The 21735-nt window shown below is 36.3% G+C and overlaps 1 protein-coding gene across 3 annotated transcripts in view; it reads left to right on the top strand.

Annotated features, from left to right (window-relative positions):
- HNF4G (hepatocyte nuclear factor 4 gamma) overlaps window positions 1-5446 on the top strand; it is a 134273-nt gene extending 128827 nt beyond the window's left edge. For 2 of the 3 annotated variants that reach the window (XM_027127858.1, XM_027127857.1), the window contains one exon: window positions 2877-5446. In XM_027127858.1, the coding sequence (XP_026983659.1) occupies window positions 2877-2998 (122 nt within the window). In that variant the 3' untranslated portion in view covers window positions 2999-5446. The remainder of the gene's footprint in view (window positions 1-2876) is intronic. The other variant, XM_027127859.1, reaches the window with a different exon arrangement.
- The last annotated feature ends 16289 nt before the right edge of the window (window positions 5447-21735 follow it).

The following is a 21735-nucleotide window of genomic DNA, read 5'->3' as shown; positions in this document are numbered from 1 at the left end:
TCATAATTGTGCAAAGCGTGGGCTCCTTAGGCTTCCTTTAGTTCTTTGGAACTAAAATGACTATATAAATACTAGGGATTGCTAGTAGATAGTTAATCTGATATTATTGCAGATTTAACACAAATTTTATTTTTATATGTCACATTGGAGATGAAAAAAATCTCTATTTGACAAAAATATCTAGAATTAATTGCTTCTGAATTCATACTAATTAATTCCAGATTTACTTTTGACCTATTGCCTCTGAACACTAAACCAGCTACCTCACTGAGATGCCTTCAGTTATTGTGATACAATTATTATGGGTACTAGCATTGCCTACTGAATTTACAATTGCCCTTAATAACTAGCTACAATGTTGTTTTACCCAAATGTTCAGTGCAATGTGACAAAATTAAGTGAGTACCATTCCATCTGACTGCTACCTAGTGGTAGGGAGAGTAGAAGCCACAGAAATGCATACTATCACTGCTGTTCTTTAGATACACACACTGGTAGATCTATGTGTAAATAGTGTATGAAACACAAAGTTCTATGAGTATACGCCAGAGGCAGAAATGAAATTGTTAGAAAAAAATACAAATGATGTATACTATAGCACATTTAATCTGTGGGTCCCAATGTAGTTGAAAGACATTAATTTGGGAACATTCTCTTTTGTTTTTTTCCTTGAAGTACAGTTGATTTATGAGGGTATATTGGTTTCAGGTGTACAACATAGTGATTCAATATTTTTATAGATTATATTCCATTTAAAGTTATTGGTTATATTCCCTGTGTTGTACATCACATCCTTGTATCTTATACCTAGTAGTTTGCGCCTCTCAATCCCCTTCTTGTGTCTTCCCCTTCCCTCTCCCCAACTTCTCACAGGTAACCACTAGTTTGTTCTCTGTATCTATGAGTCTGTTTCTGCTTTGTTATATTTATTCATTTGTTTTATTGTTTAGTTTCCACATATAAGTGAAAACATACAGTATTTGTCTTTCTCTGTTTGACTTATTTCACTATGCATAATACCCTACAGGTCCATCCAAGTTGTTGCAAGTGGCAAAATTCCATTCTTTTTTATGGCTGAGTAATATTCATATATATATAAATGATATATATATATATAATATATAATATTCAATATATATAAATATATCTATACATATTTTTTTCACATCTTCCTTGTCCATTCATCTGTTAATGGACACTTAGGTGGCTTCCATACCTTGGCTATTGTAAATAAAGCTTCTATGAACATTGAGGTGCATGTATCTTTTCAAATTAGCGCTTCTGTTTTCTTCAGATATATACCCAGGAGTGGAATTGCTGGATACTATGGAAGTTCTGGTTTTAATTTTTTGAGGAACCATACTGGGACCATTCTTGCAAAGCAGATGTTACCACTTTCATTTAATTAATAGTCTAGAGCAGAGAGAGGCAAGCCCAATACCATACCAAAGAGTCTATGAAGTTGTGTCTCTTAGAGATCAGTTATTCATAAACTTGGAAAATAAAACACATTAACAACACATTGAACATTGTAGGTATCAACTGACAAGAAAGTTTAACAATTCTGCTGGTGGTTAAATCCTTTACTTTTTAAATGCTAGCTTTGTAGTATTTTAAAAGCATGTTTGCTGACCCTAATCTTTTTAGAATCACATCATCACACTTTTTATTTTTATTTTCCCTCTCTCAACATAATATTTAAGAAATTCATTTGTAAAGGAAAACTTTGCTTTGCTTGTGCTCATTTGGAACAGTTTATATTTTACACAAAGCAAAATATTAAACACAAGCATACACACATATTTAAGTTCATGCATATTTTCTTGGTCTTTTAGAGCAGACTACTTGAGTGTTAGATCCATCCTAAATATCCAGGAATAATTTTTAAAGCAAATTTGGTAATTCTTTTGTCAATTAAATTATATCTAAAGACATTGTTTCTAAGTAACTGCTAATTCACACTTAATAATATAAAGTTAATATATTAAAGAAAACCAGGCAAAAAGGGACTGTTCTCATTTTGTATGGAATTTTTAAAAACTGTTTGGGAAAAAAAAAATCTAAGAAGTTTGCAATGCCTCAGTCTGATCATTAAACATTTTCTATTTGTTCTGTTAAATATACGGAATAATAACGTGAGTACTAAAATAGTTCAAGCTTTTAAAAATTACAGAATGGCTTCTAGATTATTTTGTAATATGGTTAAAATTTGCCAATAGAAAGAAATACTGTTATCGACAATGAAGTATTCAAACTGTAACTTATTTTTTTAAATTACTCAGTGCTCTTTGCATTGACAGGGAAGGGACCGCCAAGTGTATTTGTAATAGAATAACTTGGAAGTGACAAAGCCAGTATTTTTTAGATGCTTTTAACTACAACATAGATTTCAAAGCACTTGAAAAGTTAACTTACCTTAATTTTTTTATGTCATCTAATGTTTGAATTAGTAAAATCTAAACCAAATATGTTTTATTTTATGTGCTTTTTTGATTGCGATTTTGATTTACAATATAAAATTTATATTGTAAGATTTGGAAAAAAAACGAATTCTTTTCATTTTAACTTTTTTTCTGCTGGGTTTATGAGAGAATCAGATGATCATAAATGCTATTAAGAAAGTAAGAAGACACCTTAAAGTGACTGTCAAGATTTTTAAGTATGATTTAGTTTAATGCTAATTGGGACAGTAAGATGGGAGTGCATCTCCAATAGTATGTCAATGACCTGATAATGTATTATAATCACTACTTTATATATGATCTTTTAAAAACATATCCAAAATAAAGTAATGCATATTGGTGTCATGAAGGACTTAATGGGATGGGCCAAGGTGACTGTCACCATTACATACAATTCTCTGATTCTTTTTTTAGCAACTCCAGAAACCCCACTTCCTTCCCCACCTCAAGGCTCTGGACAAGAACCGTACAAAATAGCTGCAAATCAAGCTTCAGTCATCTCACACCAGCCTCTCTCCAAACAGAAGCAATTGTGAGAATATGTTTACTTCTGAACGGCACTGCATAAATGTGAAAAGTTGTTGGTCTTGAAATATCTCAGGATAGCACTTTTGGCAAACTCTTAGCCAAGGCTTCTTCATGGTGCTGTTATAAGATGGTATCCTGTTTTCTTGTTTATATGCTCATTTTGTTTGTTGTTGCTATTGTTTAAAACCTTTAGATGCAACAAATGTATATCTGAGCTTCAATATGTTTATATAGTATAAACTTGTACTGTGCATGAACCAGTTGAATCTTATGTACTACTTTCATTTGTTGTCTTATTATTAATTTAAATCTGTAAATAATTGCTTATGGTGATGTGATGCAGAGCTAAGTATTCTTTTTTGACTGCGAACAGTAGATCAGAAATCCCAGATTAATATTAAATGAACCAAGTTTTTAAATAAATTTTAAACTTGCAAATTCAAAAAATAAAGCAGTCAGTGTAGAATAGGGTATATTTCTTTGAAGAAAAATCACTTATGGGTATCCCGTGGCTAAGAAGTATCTTTTTGGCCCACAGTTAAATATGCCTATATAAAGTTTAGAAGATTATGAATAGGCATTCCATAGATGACTGGGTATTCCTTGAAATCTGCCTATATTTGAAGATGTATGTTCAAATAAAACATGTTAGTTTTATCAGTTAGGATACAGGTTAAACTGTAAAAAAGAAACTCTTAAAAGAGTGGCTCAACCAAGACAGACATTTATTTCCCTCTCCTAAAACAATCTAGAAGCAGACATCCATTGACTAGAACTCAGCCCATGCCCCCATCTTGTTCTCGGGGAGGCTGGGAGTGTTAGGTAGAAAGCCTTGTGCCAACAAAAACTGTGCATCACTGGGCTTCTGCTATCGGGTGACAAAGTAGCCATCTATCACACACGTGTTGCCTCACTTAATCCTCAGAGCAACCCTGTAAGAGAGGTATAATTATCTTTCTCTTGTAAAGGGAAGAAACCTTTAGCTTAGAGGGTTTCAATAATGTAACCAAAGTTCATTAACCTAAAAAGTAGGAGAGCCATATTCAAGTCCAGGTCTGGTTTAAGGAGATTAAATCTTTGGTATAGAATGAAAATGTGAGCTTCTTACTGTGGTTTTTAAATATATGCAATTGAGTGATGATTGAATATTATCCATTGTGTTACCTGTTAACACATATTTACATGTAAATGAGTGTAAATTTGTTGCAACATGAATAAGAAACCACTTTTGTACTTTTAACGAATCTTCCTCCTAAAAACAAATCAAAAAAAAAAAACAAAAAAACCAAACTTTTGAACGGATTAAAGAAACTAAAATATATAACAGGTAGGTTATGATGAAAGCAAAGACAAATTTAAATCAGTGGCTCAGCACATTTTCAAAAAATCCAGTGGACTGAGGAATGTAGTTCATTGGAGCCCAAAACTATTTGACAATTTGATATTATCTAAGTCTGGAGCTCATTTAAAACAATTGACAGGCTGCCTCAAGAAACAGTGATGCCTCCCTCTCTCTTTCTCATTCACACACACACACACACACACACACACACACTTCATTTGCTGAAGCAGGGGAAAACTGATTTAGTAATTATTAATGATATAAAAAGGGTTCTCCAAGCTGCAAGAGGCTGAATTAAATGATTTTTACAGAACCTTTCAAAATTTCTATGATTATGATTTCATAGCCCCCCACTTACCCTGCAAATAAAAAGCTTGTGTTAACTGTAACTAACTTATTAACTCTTAAAAAGGAAAAGTGATTACTTAGAAGCTATCATTGATTTAATAGAATCAATAAAATTCCTTGCAGAGCTGGTACCTGGAAACTGTAAAATATATCTTTGAGAGAGAGTGAGGACAGAAAAAAAATTTAACTCATTTTTTAAAAAATTTACACTAGTATCTCTATTTCATGAATAAGAATGCTTTTGATTTTTATAAATGGAAATATATTTTGTAGTTTTCTGTTTAATTTTTTGTGTTGTTCTCTCAGAAGACATTAAAAAAATCTTTAGAATGTAAAACATATAATTCATTTTTAGTGAACCTTCTAACTTATCTGCATGTATTTACTAAACAGCCATGTTTTAGAAATTATTGCTAACAAATTTGTTTTAAATACTATGGTCAGGGAATGTGTAATATAATATTTTTGTATACTTAACTGCCAAAAATGCTGGACAAAGGGGAACTGAAGTTTTCAGCATATCTTCAAAATGTCAATAAGCAAAGTTATTGCTTTTATATAGCACAAACCTTTTTTCAGGTAATAAAAAAGAATAATTTATTGTGAAATAATGATTCATTTTATAAATGTAAAATTATTTTTATAAATTTCATTGTTGAAAATCAAAAATTACTAGTTTTTTTAATGTTAAATTATAGTGAGATTAAAATATTTCTAAACTGTGATACCATATTGTTTCACTGAACTTTCTAAATAAAAATTGAGAAAAAAAAAAAAAACCTAAAATGTGGTCCTTCCTTAGGGTTCAAAAATGATTTCATAATTTTAGAGATACTGATGGTGTCTTTTATATTGTCACTTAAATTTACATAGAGTGTGCAAAATACTGGTCTTTAGAGGCAAGAGCAAAATTAATTAGCACATCTTCAAATAATTGTAGAGTGGGACACTGATTGAAGGAAGAGCCTCATATTTGCACTTTAATTATGTAGTTTTGCTTGAAAGTTTTGTCCCAATAATTAAAACAGATGCCCTAGGCTGACTTAAACACTGTACATAAATTTGGCATGTAAATTTTTTATTTTTTTATTTCGGTATGCGGGCCTCTCCCGTTGCGGAGCGTAGGCTCCGGACGCGCAGGCTAAGCGGCCATGGCTCACGGGCCCAGCCGCTTCGCGGCATGTGGGATCTTCCCGGACCGGGGCACGAACCTGTGTCCCCCATATCGGCAGGCGGACTCTCAACCACTGCACCACCAGGGAAGCCCTGGCATGTAAATTTTTAACCTAAATGTTTTAATTCCTGGCATCCTTCGTTCACATTTAAAGCTTCTTTGTACCATTTCTTATATTATTAAGACCAGTGATTTTATTTTTATAGAATTCTACTAGGTTTTATTTTATTTTCACTCTTATCAGGGTAACATGTATACATCATTTAAAACACAAATTATACTTAAGGTGTAAAATGAAAACCTGCCGTCTTCCATCCCATCACTCGCCTGCTCTGCATGTACTGCTCTTTAGTAACTTTATTCAATTATTGCAGCTATTTTCGCTGATATTTTTCCCCAAGATTTGAAAGCACATGTTTTTTTAATCATATTTTGCACTTTTTTTTCATTTTTAGAGTTTCTTTGTATACAGACACTTCATCCTCACCACATTCTCCCGATTTCTTAAAAAAAATCAATATTTTTACTTAGTAGTCACAATTTAAATAATTTTCAAACCATCATTTAAAATATGAAACAGGTAATTTTTATATTTCTATGGAGCATAGAAGATATATACCCTAATCTTATAGCAGAAGTAAGAATAGTCCTAGCTCCAGTTCACAGAATGAATGACTTAGAAAAAAGAAAACACATCAAATATATTAATAGTGAAGTTTATCATAACCCCATGTTTGAGTGTGACATGACATCCATTTCAGCTTGATTATTTGAGATGATTTTTTTTAACTTATGTCTCTTCTTTCCCTCCAATCCCACTGAATTGCCCAGAGAAACACTTCTCAAAAATAAGAAAAATCTATACAGGTACTGAAACTTAAAAAAATTTTTTTCTTGAAAAATATGGGGTGATGACATCAGAGTAAAGGAAATGTAGACCAGTCTATGATTAAGCACAGGCATAATGGTGCTTCTGGGAAAGTAATGTGAAATTCTGCAAATAGAGACCTCAGAATCTTCAATGATTTAACACTAGAGGCTGAGACCAAGGAAGAGCATGCAGTAGTCAATGAAGGTCAAATCAAAGAACATAAGGGGCTATGGCAGTGACCCAGTATAGAGGGCTCCTAGTGAGATTCATCTGATTTCCCTTGAGGCAGAAATGTTGATCAATGAAGGAGGGTCAGGGCCACAGCAATTTCCAAGTGAGAGGAGTTGCATTCAGTCACAGAACGGATGGAGAAATCTTAACTTCAGAGTACTATAATAGTCGGGCAGACAGAGAAGGTTTAAGCCATGCCCACGATTTAGTCAAAAGTGTAAGCAGAGTTCCCAGAGTGGTTAAATTCTCAAACGAGGCAAGTCAGCTACACCAGGGTAAGGGCCCTGACTGGGAAAAATGGGACCTTGAAATTGAGATAGGAACTTCTATAGAAAATTTTGAATTCCCAAATATTCTGGAACTCTTTGCAGAAATGCCTTACTCTTGCTGTTAAGGGTAAGAATCTAGGGCTTCCCTGGTGGCGCAGTGGTTGAGAGTCCGCCTGCCGATGCAGGGGACACGGGTTCGTGCCCCGGTCCGGGAAGATGCCACATGCCGCGGAGCGGCTGGGCCTGTGAACCATGGCCGCTGAGCCTGCGTGTCCGGAGCCTGGGCTCCGCAACGGGAGAAGCCACAACAGTGAGAGGCCCACGTACCGCAAAAAAAAGAGAGTAAGACTCTTTCTGGTAAGGAGAACTCACTGCTTGAGGACAAGCAAAGGCCTTTTCTTCAGACAAGACATATGCCCCTCAGGACATATCCCCTCCTCCTCTCCTGTTGACTAAACCAATATTGAGGGTTAAGTCACAACATTGCCGGGTCTTGGAAATGCTAGGCTTGCTGAGAGAATAAGGGGGAATTATATCTCCAACATAATGAGATATAATGCCAGCAGTTAGGAAGTTGGTTCTGTTAGAACTGGATTCCAGGGAGTAGGATCCAGGAGGGACATAACAAAAAGCTGAATAAGGGAGATTATATTAATATGGAAACAACCTACTAGGATACAGAGTTTAGCTTCCTGGCAAGAACCCTAAAATCATGGAGGCTGAGTGGTGATGCAGACAAGCACACGCATTTTAATGAGCACCAAGTTTACAGTAGTACCTAAAGGGGCTTGATCTGCAAAGAGCTATGGAGATGGTGGCTAGACCCAAAGAGACCATAGCGGTAACAAGATAAATAGCTAACAAGGGTATTTTTCAATCTATGCAACCGAAAAGAAAGAATGAAGGAACAGAGGAAGGCAGGGTGAGAGGGAAGGAGGGAGGGAAGGAAAGAAAGAAGAAAGAAAGGAGAGAAGGAAGAGAAAAATGAGACAGAAAGAAGGAGGAAGGAAGGAAGAAACAAGGATGATGAGCTGAGGGTTGCCAAACAAATTTTTTAAATTGCAGTATCTTGCCAAGTTCCCAGACTTAGGTCTATTTTCTAACCCAGAATTCATTGACTGAAAAAGAGCCCCCAGGACAGACAGGCCCTATATCTCTATAGCAGGTATATATTTTAAGGATTCCCCCAGTCCTTTTCCAAACAGACCTATGGCCATTTACTCAGATAAACATTCCCTGGAGGAAGGAAAATAAATAAGCATTTTGGAATTGTTGCAAGAGGTTCTCGCTTGACACTGATACCTGGAAACCTGAAGCATCTTCATGGACCCCTGTTAGAATGGTAGCATAAGGAAGCTAGATAATAAATAGAGCCATGGCCTAGGATCAGCCCACAATGAGTGTGGTGGATTTGTTTCAAAATAACTAACTGAAATTATGTTACAAAAATTCCTTTCCCTGAATTTCTGGGTTAGTTCAGGCCACAAGAGAAAATTTGTTTGTGTGAATTGGGAAAGCGTAAGTGAAGCAGCAGTCATGTCCTTCTATGCTCAGAGGATTAGTACGAGGTACCAGGTGCATTTGCAGCTCATACATCTGTCACTTAATCGCTGGCTGCCCTTGTTTGTGTGGGGAAGTAGTCATTTTCACTTCCCTCAGTTCTGGCTGATTTTGCTGCCCTTGTTTCTCTGACTCCCAGGCCATGAGCAAGGTTAGCTCCTTGAGAAATGACACGAGATCCTCAGGCACGTCATTCACTTGATAGCAGTTGGATTCTTAGAGGCAAGGAGTCATCAGTAAGAGTTCTGATGTGCCCTTGTGGATTCCAACTCATCTTCACACACTCCAGTCTGTCCTTGCTTTTACCCATTATGTCCATATTTCCTTTCCAACTAATACCTTGTTGACTTCAGGCCACAGAACTATTTACAGAAGCAGCAATTTTATGTAGAGTATTAAACCAGCCCTAAAACTATGTAATATCAAAGTCTTAAAATAAGTTCATAATTGTATATAACTTCTTGTGTTTCTGTTTCTATGATTGAATCTTAACTGATACAGTGATTTTGCTGAGTCCAAAGGTCAATCTGATAATCATTTCTCTAGTACCTCAGCGGGTTGGACATACTTTGAGGTTGTCGGAATCCAACCATCTGTTCCTTGTCCTGCTGGATAAAAACTATCTTAGTGGGGAAAGCCAAGAGGAAGCTTAGAAAAGTGTTCCCACTCTCCAGAAAACGTCAGTAACTAAAAGGATATCATATTTGAAGCTGGTGTGGGAGAGGGGGAGGAAACAAATATTATTATCCCTTAAAAACCTATAGAATGAAAGAATAGTAGTCTCTGTTATATCTCAATTTAATTCATCAAAATGGATCCTAAAAAGACAGAGAAATCCTGGAGAATAAGAGTAGACTGCCACAAACTTCAACCAAGTAGAGTAGTAGCCTTAATTGCAGTGGATTAACATGGCTACAGGTATGAGGTATGTGGCTACTGATCTAATGAATGCATTCTTTTTCATTCTGGTCAAAAATGGATCAGCGGGGCTTCCCTGGTGGCGCAGTGGTTAAGAGTCCGCCTGCCGATGCAGAGGACACGGGTTCGTGCCGCGGTGCGGGAAGATTCCACATGCCGCGGAGCGGCTAGGCCCGTGAGACATGGCCGCTGAGCCTGCGTGTCCGGAGCCTGTGCTCCGCAACGGGAGAGGCCACAGCAGTGAGAGGCCCGCATACGCCAAAAAAAAAAAAAAAAAAAAGGATCAGGGGAGGAAGGAGGTGGTGCTGCAGTCCCTGGTCCGAGGGTCTGTGTGTCTGTCCACCTGCCAGGCCCCGCCCTGCCCCCGGGGCAGCTTGGCTCCAAGCTGCAGCAGGATGCCGGATCAGAAACTGTTTAGTCCTATCATTTGGAACAGCCAACGATCTACATTGACAGAGTTGATCCAAGGCTATGTTGACTTTCCTGCCGTTTGCCATAATATGGTCAGAAGATATCTCGATCAGCCTGATATCTTATCAAACCTGATATTGGTTCCTATTCAGCCAGAAGCTGTTGAGTTTATGGAGAGAAGAAATGGCTTCTTGAATATCCATCAGAGGAAACAGCTTGCAGATAATAAATGCTGAGGATAGGAGTCTATCCTTCAGGACACATTACATTCTAACTGTATCCCCAGAAAGTAAAATCATTAGATCTGGAAATCAAATGGTAGAAAAATGATTCCCAGCCCATTTGGGGAATTTGTGCTCTCTGTGCCCATAACTCTGGGCTCTCAGTGATTAGAAGTATTGGCTCTAAAGAGGTAATTCTGAAGAAGACTTCCATTTACAAATATTTTCTATTTATATGATTTCCAAGAGACCAGGACACTAAAAGAAGAATCACTATCTGAGCAGGGGTAGTTGCCCCTGATTATCAGGAAGTAGGGTTGCTGCTACAGAGTGGGAGCAGAGAGCAGGTGATCCTTTGGGCATCTCTTGGTGCCCCGTTGCCCATCTGTGAACGAAAATGGACAAGTTCCACAGCCAGTGCCTGGGAAGAGTTTGGTAATTAGAGACTCAGATCCCTGAGATGAAGGTCTGGATCACGCCAGCCATGCAAGCCACTGAGACTACAGTGGTTCAACCAAAGGTGAGGAGACTCTAGGTAGTAGAAGAAGGGGGCACAATGATCAGCTGCAGCCTTAAGGACATCTTCATTTGTGGGTTATTGAAGCTGAATCTGGCATCTGTAATCCAACACCGAATTAATTCTCAGAGACAGAGTTTTGGGTGAATTGGAAAATAGCTTTATTGCTTTGCCAGGCATGAGGGAACCATAGCAGGTTTATGCCCTCACAAGTATGTGTCCTGACCTGGAAGGGGTAGCGAGGAGTTTTACAGTAATGGTTCAAAGAAGAGGGCATTATCAGCTCCTGGACATTTTTCTGAGTGGTTGGTGGTGAGGTATGTGGGAGTCGGCATCATCAACCTTCTGGTTCCAACTGGTCTACGTGCTCGTGGACAACCGCACTGTTAACTTCTCCCACCAGGTGGGAGTTTCAGTATCTGCAAAACAGCTCAAAGGTATTGTTATGTGTATCCCTTGAGGGGGAACCGGGACCCTACCCCAAGGCTGTACTATTGTTTCTTCTGACTGTTCCTCCCTAGTCTCACATCCCCTCCCTTCCCTAATCAGCAAATGTTTGAACCTGCTCTTTGGAACTCAGGGAAGGTCACGGAGGCTGAATGAAGCCTATTTCCTGTAATGAAGAAATGGGGGACACAGAAAGACTTTTGTTCCCAGGACCCCCAGAAGGTCCTGCTTGGTATCGTTATCAAATCTACTCCACTTACCTTTCTTTCTTAATTTTCCCCCAGAAAAGGGGCTCTCCAGAATCACAGAGGAGCTGCTAACTAAATTTAGAGGAAGATATGCACCAGAGAGGCACAAGGTACACCGTAGACTGAATGACGTATTTTGCCAGTTGCTGGAATGCAGCTGGCTAAGAACAATCAGTGGGCAGAGATCTCTGAAAATTACGAAAAGTCACCTCATTCATCACCATACCTTCTTCCTCGAGAGCAGCCTGCATCCAAGGATTGGTCAGTGCAGGGGCATAGAAGCCTAGCCCTCCTCCCCCAACTTAGGAAAACTCTGGACAGCTGTCCAGTTTCAGAGCTCATTATGGGATTGACTGAGGTCTTTTTTGAGTCTGCATCACAGCTTCTTCTTTCCCAAAGTTTGCCTCTATCCTTTTTTTTTTAGTGGTACGTGGCCTCTCATTGCTGTGGCCTCTCCCATTGCTGAGCACAGGCTCTGGACGCGCAGGCCCAGCGGCCATGGCCCACGGGCCCAGCCGCTCTGTGGCGCGTGGGATCCTCCCGGACTGGGGCGTGAACCCGCGTCCCCTGCATCGGCAGGCGGACTCTCAACCACTGCGCCACCAGGGAAGCCCACCTCTATCCTCTTTAAGAGTGTAGATCTGAAACCCCACAACTCAGGGGACTTGAACCCACTGTCTTTTAATTTAGATCACACCCCTGGTCTGAGGATTTAATGAAGCTCAGGTTCTTTATGTCTCATCGCAGAAAGAATTCAGTGAGAGAAAAAGTGATAGGTTAAGAAGTGGATTTATTTAGAGAGATGCACATTCCATAGACAGAATGTGGTCTGTCTCAAAAGGTGAGAACAGCCTTGAGAGAAATACACTCCAGAGAGTGTGGGCCATCTCAGAAGGTGAGAGGCCCTGAAATATGACGCGGTTAGTTTTTATGGGCTGGGTAATTTCTTAGGCTGATGAGTGGGAGGATTATTCCAACTATTTCGGGGAAGAGGTGGAGATTTCCAGGAATTGGGCACCTCCCACTTTTTGACCTTTTATGGTTGGCCTCAGAACTATCCTGGCACCTGTGGGTGTGTCATTTAGCATATGCTAATGTATTACAATGAGTGTATAATGAGGCTCAAGGTCCACTGGAAGTCGAATCTTCCGCCATCTTGGACCTAATTGGTTCTAACCATCTTTTCTCATGTCCTGTGGCTACGTCATTCTTTGAAAGGTTGTGCCCTGTCCCCTTTCCTCCTGTTTCAGATCCTGAAAGCCTTCCCTAATAAATATACTACATGCTAAATTCAGAGTCTGATCCCTAGGGAACCCAATCTGAAACAACATAGAGAATTAATTCATATTTATATACTATCATAGGTAATGGTAAAATAAAATTAATTAACCATATAAATTAAATATTATCATTAAAAATAAAATTTGTAAAAATCAGATTTGTAAAAATCAATATAAATTACATCAGAAATCAAATTTATAAAATAATCTAATGAAAAATGTTTGCACTGAAAACTATGAAACATTTCTGAGAGTTTATTCTATTTTCAGGTAAATTAAGGCATCAAAAACTAATGCAAAATCATGATCTAATGGAAATATTAGATATTTGTTTTAAGTATTTTGACATTGACATAGACCTTCCCTTAGTTTCTTAGAACATATTTTGGAGGAATTTATCTTTAAAAATATCATTTTAAAAAACAATGAGGTTCTTTGTCAGGCTATTTATGATAAGTCATCTTAATAATTCTATTAGAACATAGGTGAATAATCCATTTTTTTAACCAATTAAATAAACACTCAGGTTATATTCCTCCTTTAAAAAGTGATCCACATAATCTTGTATTGATCATAACTTGAATATATACAGGAATTTTAAAATATATTGAGTATTCTTTTATAAGTCACTCTAATGTGACAATGCTATGTTCTAGTAAAGCATTGCAATAGAGAGTTATGTAAAATACCCAAGGACCTACTGACCAACATTTTATCAACATGACTACAAACACTATCATTATTGAACTATGAAAAAAAGCCCAACAAATATATGTATATGTAGTAGCAAAAAGCTTTTTGAATTTATAAATAATAATTTAAAAAGGATATACAATATCTACTTTAATACATATTTTTATTATTATATAAGAAATGCCTGGCTGGAAAGAGAATGGTGAACATGCAAGGAAGTGGTTAATTCTTATCCAGGAATTGATGGTGCACCTGAACCAGGTATCTAGAATGACCCCAAGGACATAGCCCAGAAGTTCAAGTTTTATGTGGCAATACAGCCTGATCTAGACAGCCTGACTGCCAGTCTGTGCTCTTGTTCCTCTGTGTGTCATAAATAATTACACAGGTGCAATTGCAAGAGTGCTATAAATGAGAATCACTCTAAGTTAATTCCTATAGGTTGAGAATTTTCTGTAATTACAGAAAGCTCAAAGTGCTAGTCACACATGGATTTTGAGATCCAGCCAAGTATTCACAGCAGTTCATTCTGGGGCCAAGACTGTCTCCTGACTCCCAGGTGGATTCAGATAAGATCAGACACAAAAACAAGCTTTCCCTAGAAAACCCTTTGAAAAACTACAAAACAATTTCTTCAACTTGTGCATTTTTAACAGCTAAAAAATAATAAAATTTTAGTAGCAATAAATATAAAAAGGAAATTATTTACTTAAAGGTATATTTTAATAAATGAAATTACAATTAATACACATGAAAATATTTTGGTTTGTTCAAAAATATCTTTTGAAAGGGGTAGCCATTTTTTTTCTCTGATAATTTAGCACAGAAAGATGCCTTGGTAAATTGTAAAATCGAATGTTAGGCTAAATGAGAAAGGCATTATGTTGGAAGTTCGGATTTGTGTGCCATAATTAAACATAAATAATCATGGCAGTACCCCTCTGAAACCTCTAATGGTTTCCCACTACTCTGAGTAAAATTTCAATTCCATGCCATGCCCCCACCAAGCTCTAGATAATTTACACACCCTATCTCTTCGACATAATCATTTCCCATTCAATCCTCTTCACTTAGTACACTGGACTTGCATCATCATCATCATCATCATCATTAATTATTTTAGTGTAATTTAGGGCTTTTTTTCTATTCAGAATACTCTTCATATGGTTAATACATTGTTAACAGTTCGTGTTTCAGCTCATATGTTACCTCTTCAGAGCATCTTTACTCTGTCCCCTGAGGTATCGTTTTCCTCATTACCATAATGAATGCCTTTAAACATGTATCTCAACGAACAATCATTTTATTATGTTGTTTGTTCATTTGCCTACTCTTTCTCCCCCCACCAGCCCATTTAGAATTTAAGATATTGGGATAAGAAATCATGTTGAATTTATTTATCATTGTACTCCTAGTAGAATAACATAGAATGTAGCTTACATAACAAATATTTGTTTAATTATTTAATTAAAAGACAGAGACATTCAACTTCAGAGACAAAGTTGTAGACCTAGTTTGCAAGACATGTTAAAAGAAGTTATTTAGAAAGAGGGAAAATGAATATAGGTCAGAAACTCAGATCTACATAAAGGATGAGCATCAGAAAAGTAATAAATGAAGGTAAAATAAAAACTTTTATTCTTTTTATTCTTAATTGATATAATACTTAACCGTTTGTTCAAAATAGTAGTAACAACACAGTATTCCCTGAGTGTACCTAAATGATAAGTTAAATGAATTGAGAGCAATGATATAAGAGACAGGAGAGAGGAATTAGGAATTTTTTGGTTACTACAAGGTACTTGTACTACTTGTGCAATGGTATAGTGTTACTTGAGAGTTGACTTAGATTGGTTTTAAATGCATACTGAAAACACTAAGGCAACCTCTGAAAAAAAGTAAATGAAATTATAACTAATATGCTAAGATAGTAAAGAAAATGGAATCACATAAATTGCTCATTAAAACCACAAAATGCAGAAAAAAAGGCAACCAAATCCAATTATATCAATAGCCACTTTAAATGTCAATGATCTAAATAATGCCAATTAAAAGACAGAAGTCGTCAAAGTAGATCAAAAAGCAAAACTCACCTATATGTTGTCTTCAAGAAAACTATGTTAAATATAAAGTCTCACATAGATCAAAAGTAAAGGGATGGAGAAAGATATACTAATCAAAATAAAGCAATAATAGCTATATTAATTTCAGACAGAGTATGGGAAATTAGTATACTAATTATACTAAATATATAAATATATAAATATATAAATATATACTAAATTAGTATACTACAGAGCAAGGGAAATTATAAGCCATAAATAGGGGCACTACATAATGATAAAGGGGGCAATTCTCCAAGAACATATAACAATCCTTAATGTGTATTTACCTAACTACAGAGCATCAAAATGCATATGGTAAAAACCTCTAGAACTGCAAGGGGAAATAGATGAATGTACTGTTATATTGGAGACTTCAATACTCCCCTATCAGATGTGGACAGATCCAGCAGGCAGAAAATAAGTAAGGACATAATTGAACTCAACAACATCATTGATCAACTGGATATAATTGATATCTATAGAGCACTTCATCCAATAACAGTAGAATACACACTTTTCTCAAGCTCACATAGAACATTCAGCAAGACAGACCACGTTCTGGGCCAACGCAATACAGTGTATTGAAAGAGAAAAACAAAAAGTCGGAGGAACGACACTACCCAACTTAAAAACTTGCTGCAAAGCTACAGTAATCAAGAGAGTGTCATGTTGGTGAAAGAATTGACAGATCAGGGAAAAGTAATAGAGATTCCAGAAATAGACCCACATAAATATAGTCAGCTGGTCTTTGACAAAGGTCCCAAAGCCAATACAATGGAGAAAAGATAATCTTTTCAACCAACGATGCTGGAACAACTGGACATCCACATGGGAAAATACGAATTTAGACACAGATCTCACACCCTTCACAAAAATCAATTCAAAATGGATCATAGACCTATATGTAAAACTCAAAACTATAAATTTTGAGATGATAATGTCGGAGAAAATCTAGATGACTTTGGGTACGTTAATGACTTTTTGAATACAAAACAAATAGCATAATGCATGGCAGCAATAATTGATAAGCTAGATTTAATTAAATTTTAACACTTTTGTGCAAGATACTGTCAAGAGAATAGAAAGACAAGTTACAGACTAGGAAAAAATATTTGTAAAACATAGTGATAAAGGACCCATCAAAAATAGAGACAAAGATTCTTAAAATTCAACACTTCCCCCCAGTAACCCAATTAAAAATGAGCAACAGTCCTGGAGAGATACCTCACCAAAGAAAATATGTGAATGATAAATAAGCATATGGTGATGATAAGCAATGATAAACATATGGCGCCTTTCCCTAATGATATATCTTTCATGTGTCACCAGGGAAAGGCATTTCAAAACAACAATTAAATATCACGATATACCTATTAAAGTGTCCAAAATCTGGAACACTGACAATACCAAATACTGACAAGGATGTAAAGCAAAGGGAACTCTCATTCATTGTGGTAGTATATACACTTACACAGCCAGTTTTAAAAACAGGTTGGCAGTTTCTTACAAAACCAAACATACTCTTACCATGTGATCCAGCAATCATGCTCTTTGGTATTTACCCAAAGGAGTTGAAAATTTTTGTCCACACAGCCGTCTGCACACAGATGTTCACAGCAGCTTTATTCATAATTTTCCAAAATTTGGAAGCAACCAAGATGTCCTTCAAGTAGGCAAATGAATGAACTTTGGTACATCCAAGCAGTGGGATATTATTCAGCGCTAGAAAGAAATGAACTATCAAGCTATGAAAGGACACAGAGGAATTTTAAATGCACATTACTAAGTGAAAGAAACCAATATGAAACGGCTACATACTGTACATTTCCAACTATATGACATTCTGGAAAAGGCAAAATGTACTATGGAAACAGAAAAAAGATGAGTGGTTGCCAGGAGTTGGTAGGAGAAAGGGATGAATAGGCAAAGCACGAAGGATTTCGGAGCAGGGAGGATTTTTAGGGCATTGAAACAAACTATTCTGTATGATTGTGGATACATTTCATTCCACATTTGTGAAAACCCACAGAATATACCAAGAGTGATCCCTAATGTAAAATATGGACTTTGGGTGATAATGATGTATCAACATAGGTTCATTGATTGTACCAAATCAATGAACCATTGCAGTGGGAGACATTAAAAGGGATGGGGGTTTTTCAGAGTGGGGGTAAGGGGTATATGGGAACTCTCTGTACTTTCTGTTCCACCTTTCTGTGAATCTAATATTGCACTAAAAAATAAAGTTGATTTAATCCTGCTTTAAAATACAATAAAATAAAAACTTTTGAAAAATTTATAATGATGGAGGTTTCCACGATGGAAACATGCAGGTAAAAAAGCAAATAATAATTGGCTAATTTTCTGCCAGTGTGCTTCCAGTAACTCAGTTCAAGACCGTAGTAAGGCAATATCTTCATTCCCACTGTACTCCAGCTGTAGTTTGATTTGAGTTCATATATTGTGTGTCATCATTGACCAGCTATTTTTAAAGAAAATCAACTGAAATGAACACGTAAAATCTTGTTCAGTTTTGTGGTCTACATCACTTACAGTAATGCTTATGATAAAAATGTTAATTGTAAAAGCTGATATGTTGACATTGTCTTTTAAAATGTCATTTTGTAATTTTTATCAATAAATACTACTTTCCAATAGGTGAAAACATAAAAACATGACATTGTGGATCACTTCCTCTTTCTGGTATCTATTTTTATGTAAATACTAAATGTATTGTCATTCAATTGCCATTAATTTTAAAAACACACTGATTTTGATTGTTTTATTACAGCATATACACACCAACAAGAAGTCTTGTTAGTTCAAGAGTGAAATTTTTGGAAACTTCTTAAATAAAGCTGATGAAACAGATATTGAAAATCAGATTCACATTCTATGATTCTTTGATCTTTTATTAATTATAGGAAAAAGTACTCTAAGGAATTTGGGAATACTAGTAAATTTAAGTTTAAATTTCCAGGAATTGCATTAATAGTTACTCATTCCTTTACTGGCACAGAATTGTATTTCTCAATTTGATGAACATATTTTAAAGAAACATAATGCTCCAAATAATATATCAGATCATCTTCCACCTTGAGTAATTTCATCCCATGTAAGCAATGTGCTCATAACACTATTTTAGTGTTGGCAGCCATGAAAGTTGCAACAAGACTCTTGGATGTACACACTCAAAACTATGAAGGTATTTAACAAATCACAATAAAACTGGCTCTCAAGCATTAAGGAGAAAAAAAAAAGTAGTCTTTGAATTTGGCAGTCTTTCATCTTGGAAGTGTTTTGATACTTCCAAGTTCAGTGTGAATTTTACTGAATGGCAGTGGTTATAAATTGAAATTAGGAAACAATGAAACCATAATGGCTTGAAGTAACTCCAAATGTTAAACCATATCTCACTGGAAAAACTAGGGATGTACAATTAAGAAAGAAAATTTATTCTTGTTAGCATTCTAAAAAATAATTCCTGAAGTTATTGACTAGCAGTAGTTCTTTTTTTAGCTAATTAAGAATTTGTGAAATGTTATCCTTTTGTTTTTCCAAGCCTATATCTTAAATCTATAATTTTCTCTCTTTTACTATTATGCAGCTTTCACTTTCAGATGTATCTTGTATTTTCATCATTGAATGAAGTAAAGAGTCATACACTCATATCCAACTGACAGTTAAAGTACACTCTAGGTCTTCTGTAGCTCCAGTAAGATGTTTTCAAGCTCTTTATACCTATATATAAATCTTCTCCTTTTTTGAACTTTAGGCTAAACCTTTCATACCAATATTCTGATCAAGAGAGTTATCAATGTTTGTTCTTATAATACTGTATGCTGAAAGAATCTCTGTTAGTATCTAATTCCCAGTAGGAGATTTTCTAATTTGGAGAGTAAAAGATAACAGAAACCAAGAACAGGAAGGGAAGTGATCTGAAATGGGTGAAAGGGACTCTGTAGAATCGAAACTGGATGTCTAATTAGGTAAAACTATTAGAAAACCTAGATAATCACTGCAGCAATTCAACCTCGTAATTGCCTTTATTGAAAATAGCTACACAAATAAATCAAAAGTATTTTCCTTTATTAATCAGATGCTTGCTTTAGTCTAATGTATAGACATGATAATTTTAAGCAGTGAATTTACTATTTTAGAATAAAAATAGAAGGACTAATTGGTTTAAAAATAGCCTTCTGACAATATTACTTGGTATTCAGTTGTGACTCACTTGTCAGATTTGGACTTTGGGCTTGGGAGTGCCCAGTCCTGAAAACTTTGGGTTGCGTAGTGTTCAATTAAGTTAAGGTTTTATATATGATACTAAATATCTGAGATATCTATAAGCCATATATATGATTATATGTATTATTTTATTTATACAATTTTATAAATAAAATTATATATTATACATTTATTATGATCATTTACATAATAACTGTATAGATGATCTTCCCAATAATGAGGTAATATGCATACATGAAAAGCAAAATAAAAAAGAGAATTGAAGTTAGGGCCTGGATAGGGTGGAGTAAAGGGAAAAGTTTAAGGAGTAGAAGTGATCTCCAAATAGACTTGGATTTTTCAAATTCAACTTTGAAACATTTTGAACATTTTCTTCCATAACAAGTGTTAGGCATTTAGATCCCACTAATAAAATCCTGCAGCATAGTTAATCTTTAAGCTTTGTACCAGTGTTCTTCATAATTCTGTTACCTGGAATTATATTAGGAAGAAGAATGACTGAAAGCCAAATATGCAAAAGCAGTTGCATATTAATCACAGTTTCAAAATCACTGTGACAAAATCTATTTTATTTTTGCGCACTGAAGTAGGCTGTTACAACTTTGTGAGATTCCTCAGCCCTGTGATAATATACGTGCCCTTTTTTTGGCCTCCTAACAAGTACTTCAACAAGCTTTTAATTTTACATCCTTCAAGCAAAATTGACAAAAATGAACAAGCCTGCTAGCTTGAAACCACACAAATGAATTCCAAAATAACATTAATCCAATAATAGATGAAGGCCAATTGAAAAGTAGTCTAGTTACCCTTGTGGCTGGAGTGAATAAACTTCAAGGTCTCAGTCGAACTCCTAGAGTATTTTCCTGGACCCCTCTTGCTTGTAGGGCCCTGAACTCAATTTTCAGTCTCCAGTGTCTGTGAATCTAACAAAAATTCTGCTTAGCTTCTCAGCTTCTCAGCCACCACCTCTGGAATTAGTAATTACCTGGAGGGAAAAGGTGGTCCCTCTTTGGCTTCCCTTCCCTCTTAGCTTGTAGTCATACAATTCCTCACTATTTTAATGCCTTAAAATAAATTTTTTTAAATGTTTTTTCTTCCCCTCTCTTTTTTCTAGTGTTGTTAGTGGAAGATTTGGTTTGCAAATATCTAGTGCACTATTGCCAAAAATAGACACTCTAGGTACATATGTTTTTTTAATAAATTTATTTGTTATTTATTTATTTATTTTCGTCTGCGTTGGATCTTCGGTGCTGCGTGGGCTTTCTCTAGTTGCGGAGAGCAGAGGCTACTCTTCTCTGTGGTGCGCGGCCTTCTCATTGTGATGGCTTCTCTTGTTGTGGAGCGCATGTTCTAGGTGTGCGGGCTTCAGTAGTTGCGGCGCATGGCCTTCGTTGGTCCACGGCATGTGGGATCTTCCCGGACCAGGGTTCAAACCCGTGTCTCCTGCATTGACAGGCAGATTTTTAACCGCTGCCCCACCAGGGAAGTCCTAGGTGCAAATTTTTAGCCCAATTTCAAATGAGGAAACTGATGCTTGGTAGAATAATTTGTCTCAAGTCACTCACTTATTAAGTGGAGAAACAGGACTTGAATCTAGATTGTCTGAAACAGAAATCCATTTTATGTTTATTTCACCCAATAAAACTATCTTACAGCAAGATTGAAAACACAAGAAGGAGGACTTTAAGTTTCATCTCATACATAAAGAGAGTTTAGGGACTTCCCTGGTGGTCCAGTGATAAAGAATCCACTGTCCAATGCATGGGGATGTGGGTTCAATCCCTGGTAGGGGAACTAAGATCCCACATGACTCAGGGCAATGAAGCCTGCGTGCCGCAACTACTGAGCCCGCATGCCTCAAC

Source organism: Aethalodelphis obliquidens, unplaced genomic scaffold, assembly GCF_003676395.1.
Source record: "Aethalodelphis obliquidens isolate GAN/ISIS:26980383/991018 unplaced genomic scaffold, ASM367639v1 scaffold33, whole genome shotgun sequence".
Taxonomy (NCBI): Eukaryota; Metazoa; Chordata; class Mammalia; order Artiodactyla; family Delphinidae; genus Aethalodelphis; species Aethalodelphis obliquidens.
Note: the sequence above shows the minus strand (reverse complement) of the source record. Positions and strands in the feature narration are given on the sequence as shown.